The sequence below is a fragment of the Anabrus simplex genome, chromosome 4 (genome assembly GCF_040414725.1).
Source record: "Anabrus simplex isolate iqAnaSimp1 chromosome 4, ASM4041472v1, whole genome shotgun sequence".
Lineage (NCBI taxonomy): Eukaryota > Metazoa > Arthropoda > Insecta > Orthoptera > Tettigoniidae > Anabrus > Anabrus simplex.
Window position 1 is genome coordinate 114,890,646 of NC_090268.1, and position 17,451 is coordinate 114,908,096.

Sequence of the window (17,451 nt, forward strand, 5' to 3'; positions counted from 1 at the left end):
ATTTGCTTAAAGCAAATATACAGTATCAAACAGGTGGAAGTTTACTTTTATTGGTTTATTGTAAGTAAGATTGGATACTGGAAATGAAGTTGAATTTCTTGTAATAAGTGGTTTGTTCCAAGCTGTCAGTGCAAAGATGGCATGGAATGACATCAGTAGTGGGGTTTTTAAAAGTAGGAAACATCACAGTATGAACATATAGTTGGAATTCAAGAGGACAAATTGGGGCAAATATTCGTTGATAATTTACCAAGGGAGATGTTCAATAAATTTCCATATTCTTTGCAGTTACTCTAATATTTGATCTGGGGAGAAAATGAAACAGAAGTACAGGAGAAACTAAATCTCTGGAATGGCAAGTTTAAAGAATATGGACTAAACATCAGTAAAACAAAAACTGTTGAAATGAGTACCAACAGGAAAGGCTCAGATTCAAACATTTTCCTAGAGGATACTCTGTTACAGTCTGTTTCTAAATTCAAATACCTTGGAAGTATCATTTCAAAAGATCATTATCATCAACATTTCCCAACTCCAGTTTCCCGGTTGTGGGGTACAAGTGCTCGCCATCTCCTTCTGTCTTTATACATCTTCTGTTCCATTACATCCATTTGTGTCCTCCCTTCTCCACATCTGATCTTACAGTCTCTATCCAGAGTTTTCTTGGTCTTACCTGTGGTCTTCTTCCTATGAGTTAAGGTCAAAATATTTTCTGGCAGGTCTTTCCCTGTTCATTCTCATTATGTGCCCATACAACTGAAGTCTGCATTTCTTTATGACACTGGTAATAAGAACCTCGATACCAGCTACTTTCCCATTCACTTCATTTCTGATCTTGTCCCTTCTGGTAATTTGGTTCATGGTTCTAATGAATCTCATTTCAGTTGCTTGGATTCTACTGAAGTCTTTGTTTGGTAGGGTACATTTCTTTAAACTGATTAGGATTGGTACGGAGTATGGGTGGTACATGACTGTTTTCGCTTTTTGTGGTATTTTTGCAGTCCCAGGGAAGATTTCTGACTTGACTGTAGAAGTTTGATGCTTTCTGTGTCCATCTGAGTATTTCCTGCCTAACAGTGTTGTCTTTTGAGATTGTGCTTCCGAGGTACTTGAAGTGGAAAGCTGATTCGATTTTTACTCCTTCCAGAAATATATTTGAGCTTGTTCCTTCCCTGTTGATGGTCATTCTCACTGTCTTTGTTTTGCTCATCTTCAGTCCAAAATTTTTGAATGTATTGTTTCTTCTAAACTTCAGCTTCTGTCTCTCCCCATAAAAGTACATCATCAGCAAATACCAGGGCATTTGGTTCACTGTCCATTTTCTTGATAGATTTGATGACTTTGTCCATTACTATTACGAACAGGAATGGTGATAGGGCACTTCCTTGTTGGACACCTCTCTTTGTTTCAAACCATTTTGATCGCCCGTTGCCTATCTGGACACAGCTGTAGCACTTCTGGTATAGCATCTTGACTTCGTTAATTAAGTACTTTGGCACCTTTAGGTCTTCCAGACATTTCCAAATCTTGTTCCAAGGAACACTATCATATGCTTTTTCAATGTCCACAAATGCAGTCACAAGATTTCTTCCGTATTCCCAGTACTTTTCTGTCAGCATTTTTACTGCAAAGATAAGATCCACAGTTCTTTGACCTTTCCTGAACCCGTATTGTTCTTCCTCAAACAAACGTTCCACTATCTTCCTAAGTCTCATTTCTGTGATCTTTTCCAGCAGTTTCAGTGTGTGTGACAACAGCGTGATGCCTCTGTAATTTTCACATTTCCATTGGTGGCCCTTTTGAACAGTGCGATGATGACTCCTTTACTCCAATCTTCTGGGATTTTGTTTCTTTCCCAATTCGCTGATAACACTCTATATAGCCAATTCAATCCTGGTATTCCAGCTGCCTTTATCATGTCTGAGCTGAGATCATCAAAGCCTGGGAACTTCCCATTTCATATGCTCTTTAGTGCTGTTTCTACCTCAAGCCATGTTAATGAGTATTTGTTGTTTTTGGCTTCATCTACACTACAGTCATTGGTGGTGGTGTTGCCCCATTTCCAGTTAACAGCATGTTGAAATACTTCTTCATTTTGTCCCTGATCCCTTCCTCTGTTTGTATTAAGCTACCGTCATCTGTTTCCAGTGCAAGGATGCTTATTTATTCATTTCTTTTACTGTTTACTATTTTGTATAGTAGTTTCCTACTTTGTTGACAGTCTTCCTCTATCCTTGTAGTAAAGTTATCCCAGCACTTTTAATTTTCTTCCCAGATCAGTCTTTTTACAGCCAGTTTCATTTTCCTGTATTCCTGTGCTAGATGTTTAATTTTTAATTCATTTTGTCTATAATTTTCTTTTCAGTATATATCTATCTTTTACTGCTGTCTTCACGCGGTCATTCCACCAAGCTGTTTCCTTCTCTTTTGGTGTGGCACTTGTTTTTCCACAAATTTCTGTAGTTTCTTTTACAAGTTTTTTTTAATAGTTAGGAATGGTTGTGGGAGTAAAGAGAGATTGAAGGAGCTTACTGGGGAATTGAATTTAGCAAAAAAATCAGCTAAGGTTAACATGATGGCAAACATAATTGGCAGTCATATGAATTTCAGGGAGCAACGAAAGGATATGTATAGATACTTTAAGGCAGAAGAGGGTACCAGGAAGGACACTCCAGGGATCATCAACGCTAGTTGCTTTACGTTGCACCGACACAGATACGACTTATGGCGAGAATGGGATAGGAAAGGCCTAGAAGTTGGAAGGAAGCGGCTGTGGCCTTAATTAAGGTACAGCCCCCAGCAGTTGCCTGGTGTGAAAATGGGAAACCACAGAAAACCATTTTCAGGGCTGCCGACTGTGGGATTCGAACCCACTATCTCCCGGATGCAAGCTCACAGCCAAGGAGAGTGTATTTGAGAGTACTTACAAAAGGCAGAAATATTCAGCCAGCAGTATGTAAAGGTAGCTGGATGTAAAAATAATACCCAGATAGAGGAGGTGACTTAATACTGGTGAATTACTGAAATTTACCTATGATAATAAAGACATTTACAAAAAGACACAAAAGTTGAAATCTAGAAAAGCAGCTGGGATATATTAAAAGCTAAAGGTTGGCATATAGTGCACAAAGGAGTGATATCAAATGAGTCTAGCTCCAGTTTACAAAGAAAAGCGTAACAAACATAAAGTGGGTAATTACAAGACAGTCAGACTCACAGGTGTTGTTTGTAAGCTCTGGGAAAGCATTCTTTCTGATCGTTTGCAAAATTACTATCTAGTTTGATAGAAGGCTGTTCAGCCTTAGGAAAGTTTATTCCAGTAAGCTCAACTTGTAGGATTCCAGCAAGATATAGCAGATATTTTAGATGCAGGAAGTCAAATGGACTGTATCACTATTGACCTATCCAAGGCCTTTGATTGGATAGATCATAGGAGATTACTGATGAAAATGAGGGCTATTGGACTAGACAAAATAATGATTGAATGGGTGGTTACATTTCTAGAAAATAGAACTCAGAGAATCAGGGTAGTTGAAGCATTATCTCATCCTATATTAATTAGCAGTGGAGTCCCACAGGGCAGCATTATTGGACCTTTACATTTTCTTATATAATATAAATTATATAAGTAAAGATCTGGAATCGCAGATTTGCGGATGATGTTATACTGTATAGAGTAGTAAATAAACTGCATGATTGTGAATGACTGCAGGGGTATTTTGATAATGTTGTTAGATGGACAGCGGATGATGGTATGATGGTAAATGAGATGAAAAGTCACGTTGTAACTTTCACCAAGAGGAAAAGTTGGTGTTAATATAAGGAATGATCTTCATTGGGGTAATCGTATTAATGAGGTTGTTAAGAAAGTTTACAGATCTCTTCACATGGTTATGAGAGTATTTAGGGGTTGTACTAAGGATGTAAAGGAGAGAGCATATAAGTATCTGGTAAGACTCTAATTAGAGTCTGGTCCCAGTGTATGGGATTAACACCAAGACTACTTGATACGAGAACCAGAAAAGATCCAGAGGAAAGCAGCATGATTTGTTCTGAATGATTTCTGACAAAGGAATACTGTTATGAAAATGTTCAAAACTTTGCACTGGGAAGACTTGGGTGTAAGGAGATGAGATACTCGACTATGTGGTACATTTTGAGCCGCCATTGGAGAGTTGGCGTGGAATGACTTTACTAGATGAATAAGCTTGAGTGGAACTTTTAAAAGTAGGAAAGATCATAATATGAAAAAGTTGGAATTCAATAGGACAGATTGTGGCAAATATTCATTTATAGGACAATGGGTAAGACATTGGTATACATTATCAATGGAAATGTTCGATAAATTTCCAAGTTCTTTGAAAACATTTGAGATGAAATGAATGATGCAATATCTATCTATCTATCTATCTATCTATCTATCTATCTATCTATCTATCTATCTATCTATCTATCTATCTATCTATCTATCTATCTATCTATCTATCTATCTATCTATCTATCTATCTATCTATCTATCAATCAATCAATCCTGATCTGCATTTAGGGCAGTCACCCAGGATCTGTGTTTTTCCTAGCCTTTTCTTAAATGATTGCAAAGAAATTGGAAATTCATTGAACATCTCCCTTGGTAAGTTATTCCAATCCCTAACTCCCCTTCCTACAAATAAATATTTGCCCCAATATTTCTTCTTGAATTCCAACTTTATCTTCATATTGTGGTCTTTCAGGAAGGAAGAAGTTGAAACTCAGTGCCTGCACATAGCCTACTCCTGTCAAATAGCACCCAGTGATCTGCTCATGGCTTAATGTTATCATCAGACAGACGAATCACCATCAACAGTGTCAGATGCCCTCACTCCATATGAGCACTGTAGAGAGGTTTGGAATTTAATCCAGGCTTGGCACACAATCTAGTGATTAGAAATAGTATACCACCACCTCCCCTACCCTGCCAGCCAACATTCTGATGGTGAAAATTTTTCCGACCAATGGGACTCAAACTGACTAACCTCTGTGTCAGACTGTTTAGACTTCAACACCTTAACGATCATGGCCACCAGGCAGCTAGAGCAGAGAAGTGCAGAGTATCAGAACAAACCACAAACTCCAACTCAAATGATTCCATTGACACATGTAGGGATGTGCTTCCCACTGCCATAAGCTGTCAGTGTTGTTTAATCTCAAAATCTAACATTCCATGTGCAACAATCTGATACTTTCTATCAATCAAAACTAGGAAGCTAGGGACAAGAATAATACTGTGTATGATGATAAAAACAAAGACAGGTAAGAAGGAGCACCAAAGATAAGAGAAAAGTATTTGGTCCTTTACTTGTTAATTTGTTTCTGACCTTCATTGTTGGATGCCTCACACTTTAATTAATATTTCCTTTAAAATGAATGATAAGAATGATAGAAACAGGCTGTGTACTTAATATAAAATCCAGCTCAGGAGGTCTTTAAAACAGAGAGGTTACTGTTGTTTCCAGTGTCCTGGAATTAGTAGTAGTAATAGCATATTGATTGGTACCATTTCTTGTCAGTTCATGACTGATTCCTTGGCTGAACGATCTAACATTCTATGTGCAACAAACTGATAATTTTGTAAATCAAACCTAGAAAACTAGGGACAAGGATTGGAGCATGTATAAGGATAAAAACAATGATAGATAAGAGTAGTCTTTGAACCACAGGGTTCCGCGCTAAATCCATGGATGGTTTTCTGGATTTGAATCATATGTAGTTAATTCCTGTGACTCAGATGGGGTGTTTATTATATCCTTAACATTCCTGTTTACACTGCCTCTGTTACTGTGCAGTTTTTCCCCATACCAGATGCTGCCCACCATTACTGGCTACATTATGCTATAATACGCCCCATGGTGCAACAGCCCTGCAGGGACTTGGCATACCAAGTGACTGCTGCTCAGACAGAAAGCCTGCAGATTACAATGCTGTAATAGTCATGCAAAATTAAATTCTTAGTTCATTCAGAAAATTCTAGGAATAGCATATAGATTTGATTGTGCATTATTTAATCTTGGCATACTGGAAAAATGGCCATGTAAATGCTGGGGCTGTACCTTATTAAGGCCAGGTTGCTTCCTTCCCACTCCTCCCATTCCTAGCCCTTTCCTATTCTATCATCGCCATAAGACCTATCTGTGTTGGTGTGACATAAAGCCAATTGTAAAAAATAAAAACATCAACAACAAAAAAACTGAAGTATCCTCAACCTTTCTGATCACACTCCAGTAGACAGATGACAATATTGTTCTATTCAGCACACAGGATGACTTACAAAACTATTTTCAATTCATTTAAGTAAGCATATTATCATCATTATAGGCATTCACTGGCTGACAAATATAATGATATCTCAAGTTCTGCAAGGTCGCTGATTATAGATTCTTAGATACAAGTACAAATATCAGGTTAGAACTTGACATTAACAGGTATAAGTTTTTACCAACCTGCTTCAAACTACCATACAACAAGATAACTTATTCCACCACGGTTAATGCCAAAACCTTCACAATATTGAACACTTTCCTTACTTTGGTAGTTACCTTTTGACAGATACTAAAATACAGTACTGCTGAAGATGCACAAGTGTGACGTTTAGTTGCCTCTTTGAAAAATCTCTGATATGTATGACCTAATGGGCTTGATAAAGAAGCAAACTGCGACAGAGCCAGAAAAATGGAGCTTGCATTCCACCTTACAAAAAACACATACAACAAGAAAGCGATCTCTATTAGGACAAAACTACGCCACTATCAGGCAGTAATTCAACCAGAGTGCTTGTATGCTTCAGAATGCTGGGATTAACAACCAGGAAAGACACTGAAGAAATTGAGAAGAAGGAAGGAGAGATTCTAAGAAAAATCCTTGGTCCAAAGAAATGTACTGACACATATCGATTACACAGTAACAAAGAAATATATAAAACATGCAGTAGGATTTCAGATGTAATTCGAAAGCGAAGAGTTAAATTTTTTGGACATATTTCAAGAATGCCTGATGACAGACTTGCCAAGAAAATCTTTAACCACTTCAATAAGCCCAATAGGAAAGGCAGCTCTTATGAAAAATGGTTTGTTAACACGAAGAAGGATTTGCAAGAAATGAACATCACACATCAAGACATCCACAATAGAACCACCTTCAGAAGAAAGTTACACACATTTAAGGGTTTCCTAGAGCCAGAAACAGCGAGCAAGAAGAAACAACAATGGACGGCTGAAAGAAAATAAGCAGCAAGCAGGAGGTTGAAGGAGTACTGGCGCCAAAGAAAGTTTAAATCATGAGAAGTTATTTACGAGGTCCACAGCTGGCCAAAATTGATAAAAGAAAGAAGAAGAGACACCAAAAGTTACTTATGGATGAGAGACTTGGACTACTTACAGAAGGACATTCAAACAACTATTAATCTCTTGGAAGAGGTCAGTACCATGAGCACTGAGGCACTGATTGTCAAACAGAGGGGGCAGATATCAAAATTGAAAAAAAAAAGAATAAAAAGAAAAAAAACTATAAAATGGCAAGTTTTTTATGCTCTCTGAGCAAATTTTGATAGACATAAAGGCTGACAGTCTACAAGCTTATGTGTGGTAAAATTTATACTATACAATAAAACTTTCACCAACGGAACAATAATTACACATGTATTACAATTGAATAGAAGTATGAAGTAATTTACAATTAAAAAGTAATTTAGTATTTGACTACACACTAACAAAGTAATAGACACTAGATAGACTGCCCCCCGCCCACTTAATCACTGCTACTGCACATCACCCACATGTCTAACACATGCCTTCCAAAACTAGAAAATGTATTCTCAATTGATGAATGAACAGCGTAATTGGGAAGAACAGAATAAGGAATACAAGGAGATTCTAAAGTCTAATATGAAGAGGACCAAATTGGCATTAGCAGCTGTGAGGATGATGAAGTGTCTGATCAGCTAATGTGGCGATGAGGGCCAACAACATTTTAAACAATAGTGATGAATACAGAAGATTGATGAAAGGCAATGTAGAAAAGAATGAGAAAATAAGAGTACAAATTACTGCCATGCTTTACAGCAGGGAGCTTTGTTAGATTTAATGGACCAGCATTGCAACAGAGATTGTGACTGAGCTCAGCCATCTAAGAACACATAATAACACTGATGCACAATGCCGATAATGATGACAATAACGATAAGAAGATATAAATGTAAGGATGTTAACAGTTTGTTTTACTTTGCGCCAACACAGATAGGTCTTATGGTGATGATGGGATAGGAATGGGAAGGAAACAACTGTGGCCTTAATTAAGGCACAGCCCCATCATCTGCCTAATATGAAAATGGGAAACTATGGAATATAAGGATACTGAAACTCTTGGCATTATTACTGAGCAAACAGCCTCAACTCAGCTATAGTTAGTAATATGACTACTTGTGATGGTGTTGCATGTTCACTTATTCAGCTCCTGGATCATTCGTTTTGAAAGAACCTTATTTATTAATTTTATTTTTGACAATGAATACAGATTCAGCACCATTATAGATCTTCCTCAGCCTTTTATAGAACATACCTACAGTTATGAAGTTTTCATTTTTCTCATACTTTTTATTACCCTATTAGTTTCATCATTGTTACAGGATAGGACAAACACTTCAAGTGAATATTATTATTAATTAGTTGAAGTGAAAATCTCTGTTTTTAAATATAACAGCTTGCTTCAAATTTCAAATTTTAGATTTTAGTGCAATGGCTTAGCTACTAACTTTCCACCCAGATGACTGAAGTTTGGGTCAGAATTTTAACCAGAAAAATCACATGGTGTCATGAAAGGCATCTGACTTCTCTGGGCAAAATTTAGAATGAGCCATGATGTCTCCAGTGACTGTAAAGACAACTGACATATCCTGAAGAAACTTTTGAGAAATATTCTACTTATATTTTGAAACAAAATGCATTATTTACCATTAATATATAGGTATATCCTACCAATTGACCATTTTTATTAATTCCACCATTATCAGATTGGTTACAAACCATGCTTTTCAGTACCATAAGAGCTGAAATAGAAATTATTTGAAACACAGAATGACATGCATCATACAATCAACTGTACACATCTGTATCCCTTAAATCACATAACATAAAAGTTACATAAGAAAAATATTATATAAAATCATTTAAAGATATGCTTATGAGCAGTAAACTTGTCACTTTGCTGTAAAAGAAAATTGTTAGCTGTAATTATAAAAATGTGCTACGAGAGTTCTTTGAATACTTAGGTTAATCTGCAGTTCCTGTTGCATGTCATCCATCACATTGAATTTTCTATCTTTGTTAATTTTAGCCTGACTTATAACTGATTAAAACTCAACAACATTTTTGTTCATATGTGACATAGCATCTAAACAAGAGTTGCTTTTTCCATGAATTGTCTCAGATATTTCTGAAAATTTTCAAACATTTAAAAGAATGTATATTAAAAATTATGAACAATGTATAGGTGCACATTTGGTCAAAATTTGAAATTAACTAGGTAAAAAATGGTTTGTGTGGAGCATATTGAACTCTAGAAAAAGTTACTTTTGAGAAAGAAAGCAAAGCTAGAGTGTGGTACTCAGTTAAAGCGATGTGCAGGTGTGATTTAAATGTTTCCTCAGGACCTTAAAAAATAGGTGGATTTGCAAAGAACGAGTACTATCATTTGCCCCAAAGTTAGGAGTGTCTACTTGTACCAAAATCTCATTTTTATTTTTTTGACCACTTAGATCCAAATCATAGTAGGGTACCCCCTTAAACAACAGCTAGCACAGTTGAAATAGTTCGTACCACTTAGATATGTTCATTGCGTAGTGTGAATTTCCTGTCGGACTATTGCTCGATAATGTTAAGTGGGTTGTATCTCTCTGCTAAGTGAATTTCAATAGCCATTTGGATGTTTAGAGGTTTGTTTTTATTACTTATTTCTTTTACATACCATATGCCTTTACACTACATCTCTTCTTTCTTTTCTTAAATCTCTCTCCTAACATCATTTGTCATATTCAGCAATAAAGTATAGTCTCGGAAATCCAAGGCACTAGTATAGGATGGAATTCATGCTTTATATTTTCTCCCTAATGTAGCAAGTTTGATACAACCTACAGATCAGGGCATTTTGGAATGTCTAAAAAAAAAAAAATTATTGCACCGCCTGCTACTACATTCATTCCTAGAAGCAACAGAACGTAGTGAAATCATGAACTTCCACAAACAGATAACCATGAGGGACATAGTGTATTGGTTAGCAGAATCATGGGAAGAAGTGACGCCAGAGACACTCATGAAATCATAGAAGAAGATTTTAAGAAGTGCTGTGTTTGCTGACAATAACTCCGAGGACAACAATGATGATGACATATCTAACTTGTCAGATCTAATCTCACAGATACCTGGATGTAAAGATGCTAGTGAAATTGAAGTTATGGAATGGATGAAGAGTGATGAACAGTATGAACTTACAGACGCATCGATCATTGAAATGTTGAATAAACCAACAGAATATAGCGGGGAAGAAGTTTCAGAAGAGATTGCACCAAAGGTGTCTCATAGCCAGGGTCTCACTGTGTTGGAGGTGGCTCTACACCACATGGAACAACAACCAGAGGCAACTCCCTCTGACACATTGCTCTTTGAATGATGACATGGCATTGCTGCACAGAAATGCTGCAACATTCAGAAACAGAAGTCGATTAAGGACTTTTTCAAAAAATAACCTTAATCCATGTTATAAAACTGTAAGAAATGACAATACAGGTCCTTAGCTTCAGTCACCGCCTATTTCTTTCATGTTTCAAAATTTTCATTCTGTTGCTCTGTGTAGTCCAAGTTATTCCAAATCCGAGGTACTTTCCCCCACAATTACCTTGGATTATCGAGACTCTACTGTATTTGGTTTTTTAGTTCTGTTCAACCGGATAAACTGGTTTACACCATAACTCACTTTACAGACAGCCATCACTATTTATCATATATTATGTTGTTTGTATCTTAGGTTATATAGATATTAAAAAATACTTTTGTAAACCTGCTTGATTAGTATTATGAAGAATAAGAACAAATTTCAAAAATTCTAAACTAAAATTCAGAATTATATTTATTCAATAAATTTTAACCATCATTTTATCCCTCTTATCTATGTTACAATAATGGAAATCAAGATTTATATCTTATTTTAGGGCACGCTGTGAAAGTCTGTGGAGGAACACAGACAAAAGAAGTGGAAAATCCTCCTGGAGTAGAGAATTATTATCAAGCTAGTAAGTATCTCTGTGTTTCACATCTTATTTTTCTAAGTTATGTGATTATATTAGTTATGATGATGTCTTTACAAGTCTTCCTCTTCTCCACTTCCATAGATACCAGTAAACTAGTATGTATAGTCTTTAGACAGGTTTAGAAAGATGGAAATGTGATCAGCAATAAGCAATATGATAAGCACAATGATAGGTCAGCTTGGATGGAAGGAACAACAGAAAGAGGGAAAGATAAACAAGAAAACATAAAAGGACAAAAACAGTCTCCCATCCTCAGAGGCGTAACAAATATGATATGGGCCCACCTGCAGGAAACAAAATTGGGCCCCCTCAAAGAAATTGTATATAATCTATCAGTAACATAATTAGACACATTTAATTACAGCAGATACTTTAATGCAATATATACAAAGTACTTACTATACGGGTCATCATCATCTGGAGCAGTTTCCAACCACCAGCTGGTTCTGCTTGGAACATTGTTTTCTTTCCATCCACCATTTCTCTTCACTCATTGTCGTCCAGTCTTGCCTTGATGCTCATCTTTACACCTTTCAGCCAACTGTCACTTGGTCTTCCTTTAGGTCTCCTTCCCTTCAACTCTATTTCTAACATGTTTGTTGGTACCCTCTCTTCTCCCATTCTCTTAACATGTCCATGCCATTGTAGCCTTGATGTTTCTATCTTTTCCTATAGAGATACCTCATTTACCATTTCCCAAACTCTCTCATATCTTACCCTGTACGTTCTTGTTAAACCTACTCGACACCTTTGAAACTTCATTTCCACTGCTTGTATTCTACTTTTATTTCTCTCCTTGATCACCCATATTTCTGATCCATATGTCAAAATTGGCACATAATAACTCTTTTAGATAATTCCTTTACATCTCTGTGTTACAGCCCTGTTCCATATCAATCCTCCCACACTCTTAAAGAATCCATTTGCACACCTTCCTCTTTCATTGATTTCCATCCTGTGGGAGAGAGTGGAACCTGATGTCAGCACATAGTCAACTCCTGTCAAATAACACAGGGATCTGCTCAAGGTTTAATGTCCCTATCCAATCAACAAATCACCATGAACAGCATCATATGCCCTCACTCCGTATGAACACTGTGGAGAGGTTTGGAAATGAACTAAGGATTTTGGCATGCAATCTAAGGATTAGAAATTGTACACTACCACCTCACCTACCATGCCGGCCAATATTCTGATGGTGAAATTTTTTCCTTGAATGGTATTTGAATTACCCTACCACAGTCATCATCATCATCATCATCATCATCATCATCATCATTGTTGACCAACTCCAATTTCCCAGGTGTGGTATATGAGCCCCTTCCATTTTGTTCTGTCCATGAACCATTCTTCGTTCACAAACCGCTCGCAATCCTGACCTCTCTCCTCTACATCCTTCTTCACTAAGTCTGTCCATTTTTCTCTAGGTCTGCCCACTGGTCTCTTTCCCCTGATTTATCTTTCATACTCCTTTCTTGCAGACCTGTTGGCACTTATTCTTTTCACATGACCAAACCACTTCAGTCTTGCTTTTTGGATCTTCTGGAGTAAGGCGTAGGGATGTGGCGACCACATCGCCCAGTGGGCAACCACTGCAATCAGCCTCCCGAGTATTGGCGGGTAAACCATAGACTTAACTGACATGAGGAAATGCGTGTCAGACACTGACCATCTAGTGCATAACAAAGTATCAACGCGAAGATCCATAGTAGGCCTAGCGAGTCAGTGGTAGCATCTTCGAATTGCTTTCAACAATCAAACGAGCCTCGGATGGAGACCCAACCACAGTATCAGACCATAATGATCGTTGGCACCAGGTGGGCAAAAATCATGGACAGAAAAATAGGTCTTTACCAGTCTATACCAAATTCCAACCAGGCAGCTTCTTCCATCACAGTCAATGACTAGATCTTGCACAATATCAAACTCTTTCCTTACTGTGATGGCTACTAATACACAAATGCTAAGATTGATACTGAAATATGCTATTCTTTTAAATCAAAGTATTTCATTTTTATCCATATTAAACTGAGAATGGAAGATAGGAAACTTAAAAGGGTCCACCTTTTCAATACAAATAAATGTTATAGTTTATTTACAACATATATTTACACTTGGAACTAGTTTCGACGCTGTTTGGCGTCATCTTCAGCCAAAATGTGGGAAATAGGCTAGCATGTAGACATTTATGTTACAAGGTGTTACATTAGTGTGATTAAATGAGAGAACATGAAGACGCGAAGTACGATGTCAGTTTCAAAGTGGTCATGAAGCGTGAGTCAAAATTGTATAAACATGAGATAACATAATCACTTAAACAATAAAACATATAAACATATAAACTGTAACAAAACCATGCAGAAGTACGAGATGATTGGCATTGGAGATTTAAATTATTTCAGACACTCTTCCATTGAATGTTGCCTGCCACGAGTGTAGTACAAAACATAGGTTATATTTCAATAAACACAATCTTCTCAAAAATGTACATAACATTATAAAAATATTTGGGTTGAGGTGAAATTTGGCAGTTAGGGATTGAAATCACTTATTCAATAAGCGCCAGTTCAAAAAACAGCTGTAAAGGGTGAGACAAGAATTGCACAAGCGTGAGTTTGGATTCGATAAATGCAAAAAACACATGAGACACACTCGAAAATGTAGGTTCGTAATGGATTTGGCACAAAAGGTCTGCGTTCAATCATTCGTTGAATGGCACCGGTGCGAGTGTAGTTCAAATGTGAGTTAGGATTTAACAGCCTCATAGAATTGCACATTCAGATGTCACAGGAATGATAACACCCATATTCCAGTCTGCAGACACAGTACGTTGTTATCCTTCCACACTACACACTCTTTACTCCTACTGCTTTGATCATGTTTGCATTCACTTCATCCTCTCGTGGTAATTTTCCTTTATGCAGAGTTCTTAATACTGCTTCTGTTTCTGTCTGGGTGGTAAGGGGCTCCTCTGAGTAGACTTCCACATCTGGTTCTATATTTCTCTTTTCTTATGATACATTGTCTGACTCGTTGGCTGAATGGTCAGCGTACTGGCCTTCGGTTCAGAGGGTCCCAGGTTCGATTCCCAGCCGGGTCGGGGATTTTAACCTTCATTGATTAATTCCAGTGGCCCGGGGGCTGGGTGTTTGTGCTGTCCCCAACATCCCTGCAACTCACACACAACACATAACACTGTCCTCCACCACAATAACACGCAGTTACCTACACATGGCAGATGCCGCCCACCCTCATCGGAGGGTCTGCCTTACAAGGGCTGCACCTGGCTGGAAATAGCCACACAAAATTATTTTATAATACATTCATTGGGTGACTGAAATGGTTCTTCAGGAGCTCTCTGATATCACATTCTTTTCTGGCGATGTTTCCATTTTCATCTTCAAGTGCCTTGATGGTATCCATTTGTTTCCTTTTGCCTCTGACCACACTGTATGGTAACTTCATGTTGTCTCTGCTATCTTTCTCCAATTTCTGTGCAAAAATCTCCCAACTCTTTGTCTTTTCTTCTTGAACTATCCTTTTGATCCTCAGAATGTTATCAGCCTGACCCATTCTTCATCTCCACTCTTCATTTCATCTCTTGGCAATTGACCTCTTATCTAGTCCTGATGGTTGGCTCCCTTGTCTGTTTTCTGAAGTTCCTGCACCTTGATCTTTAGGCATCTTCTGGATCAGTATTTTTGATACATGAAAGTCTTGCAGATCTGCTACTAATAACCAGTAGTTATTGTCAGGGCTTGCATTAGGTATTACTTTGACATCTGTCTGAAGCATACTCCTTTCTTCATCTGTGTTGACATAATCTATTACAGTCCTGTCATTCCCAATTCTATCTCATGACCTTGCAATTGACTCTTCTCTTGAATTAGCTGTTTTTTCACCTCCAAGCCATTCCTCATGCAGAAGTCAAGAAGATGTTCACCTTCAGAAATTCTTTCATCATGTACATATGGTCCCATCACCTTCCCCTGTCCAGTCCTGTGTGTCTCGATCTGTGCATATAGGTCTCATATGATGATGACTCTATCTTCATGGATGGTTTTTTCTAGATAACCCAGGAATGGGGTTTTAATATCCAGGTTACTCCCAGTCTGAGGTATATATACCTGCACCAGCATAGCTTTTCCTTTCATAGATGCACTTTATTGCCATTTCATTTACATATAGGATGTCAGTGATACGTTCCGTATCCCTTTCAGACCTGAAAGAAAACTGGAGGTGTGAATTTTTTTATGTACGTCAAGAACTGACTAAAATGCTGCTCAATACACATATTAATAGTTTATTTTACAAAATAAAAACTAACATCCTAAAAACAGGACCCACACAATTGTGCGTATCAAAATTCAAAACCTCGTTGTATCACGTACGATGGTGTAGCTGCAAAATTTACGTTCACTAACCAATGTACACACTTCATTGAATATATTCCGGTATTCAGTAAAGCTTCTAGATTAATATAAACGCAGTAAATAAATACTTACTTTCGGCACTACTGCTTCCTGCCATCTCGCCGATCAACTGTGCTTTTTAAACTCTTCTTCCTTCGCCCTGGCGGTTAAGCGCATACTAAAATCAATTGAAATACATGCCATGTGTCCTGCACAATCACTGCAGTCTGGTGTAGCGCCGAAAAAACATCAAATACGGTCAGGGATAACTAAAATACGAACCCGCACAATTGTGCGTACTCGGTCTGAAAGGGATATTATCACCATGATGAATCCAAATCCATTCCTTATCTTTTTATTGTTACCAGTGTAGGGTATATGGTTTTTGCAACTTCTTCTTCCCTTTACCTTTCTGTTTGGTCTCACTCAGCGCAGGATTGCTATTTTTCTTCTTGCCATGAAGTCCACTAGTTCTTCACACTTTTTGGTATGTGGACCCACTTTCTGTCTTCTATGAGACTGGTCACATTCGCACAACTCTACCCATCATCAAGCCATAAGCCGTCATACCTGACATAGGTCTGCTCATACTGGTATCTTAGCTGAGTATCTTGGGTTCTGAGGCTCTTATTTGAATTGAAGTCTGGCTCCATAGCTAATATGGGGTCCATTATGATGTGATGATAATACACATTTAATATCATGTGTAACAGGACATAGCCTTTGGTCCAAGGAGTTCTCGGTACAGTACCCATTCGGGTTGGCAATTTTAACCTTCTGTGCCATCATCAACACTAGAATTTATCTTTAGGAAATCCCCATCCTCACAGTCACGCATATTACCTATAAGCTGCCAATTCAAAAGACCTGCACGAGGCCTTCTCAGAGACCATCTGCCATTATTTTATTATTTGAATTGAAAGAAAATGTATGAAATCCTCTTACTGATTATCTCTCTTGAATCAAAGACAGTCTGAAGTACCCAAGCGCTGGTTACTTCGGCGGGCAAATTGGCCAGAATTTTCCAAACACGCAGTGATGGCCGATGACATGCTGGAGTCTGTTGACGACCACATTTCTTCCATTACTACTGAAATTCTAGCTGCTGCAGAGAAAACAATTCTTTCCTCATCCAGTATTCCTTGCAGGAAACAGGTCCCATGGTGGACCAACGAAATTGCAGCAGCCACACGTGATCGCCGGCGGGCTTTTAAGCATTATCATCGGAATCCTACGATGGCCAATCATATCACATTTAAGTGTTTGCATGCGAAGGCTCGTTTTTTGATTTGAGAAAGTAAGAAAGCTACATGGGAAAAGTATGTGTCTTCCATGATGGCATATAATCCATTATCACGAGTGTGGAAAAACTCCACCGTATTGTTGGAGTACAGAATTTGCCCTCAATCCCCAGAATCTCCATTAATGCAGATATACAGTAGTTACGATTCCTTCAGTCATTGCAGACAACATCGCGTCACATTTCGCAGATACGTCCAGCTCTGGGAGAAACGACTCTGCATTTCTTCCAATTAAGCACGAAGCAGCGGCACACCATCTCTCTTTCGCCTCTAGTGCTTCGCATCCCTACAACATGCCTTTCATAGAGTGGGAGTTGCAGAGTGCACTCGCACTATGCAGAGACATGGCTCCTGCACAGGACAAAATCCACAATCAAATGCTGAAGCATGTAAGTGAAAGATGTCT

At 37.9% G+C, this 17,451-nt stretch overlaps 1 protein-coding gene across 1 annotated transcript in view; it reads left to right on the top strand.

The window, feature by feature from the left end:
• LOC137500463 (uncharacterized) overlaps nucleotides 1-10,695 on the top strand; it is a 123,612-nt gene extending 112,917 nt beyond the window's left edge. The window contains exon 8 of the mRNA XM_068227361.1: nucleotides 10,460-10,695. Coding sequence (XP_068083462.1) covers nucleotides 10,460-10,695 — 236 coding nt within the window. The remainder of the gene's footprint in view (nucleotides 1-10,459) is intronic.
• The last annotated feature ends 6,756 nt before the right edge of the window (nucleotides 10,696-17,451 follow it).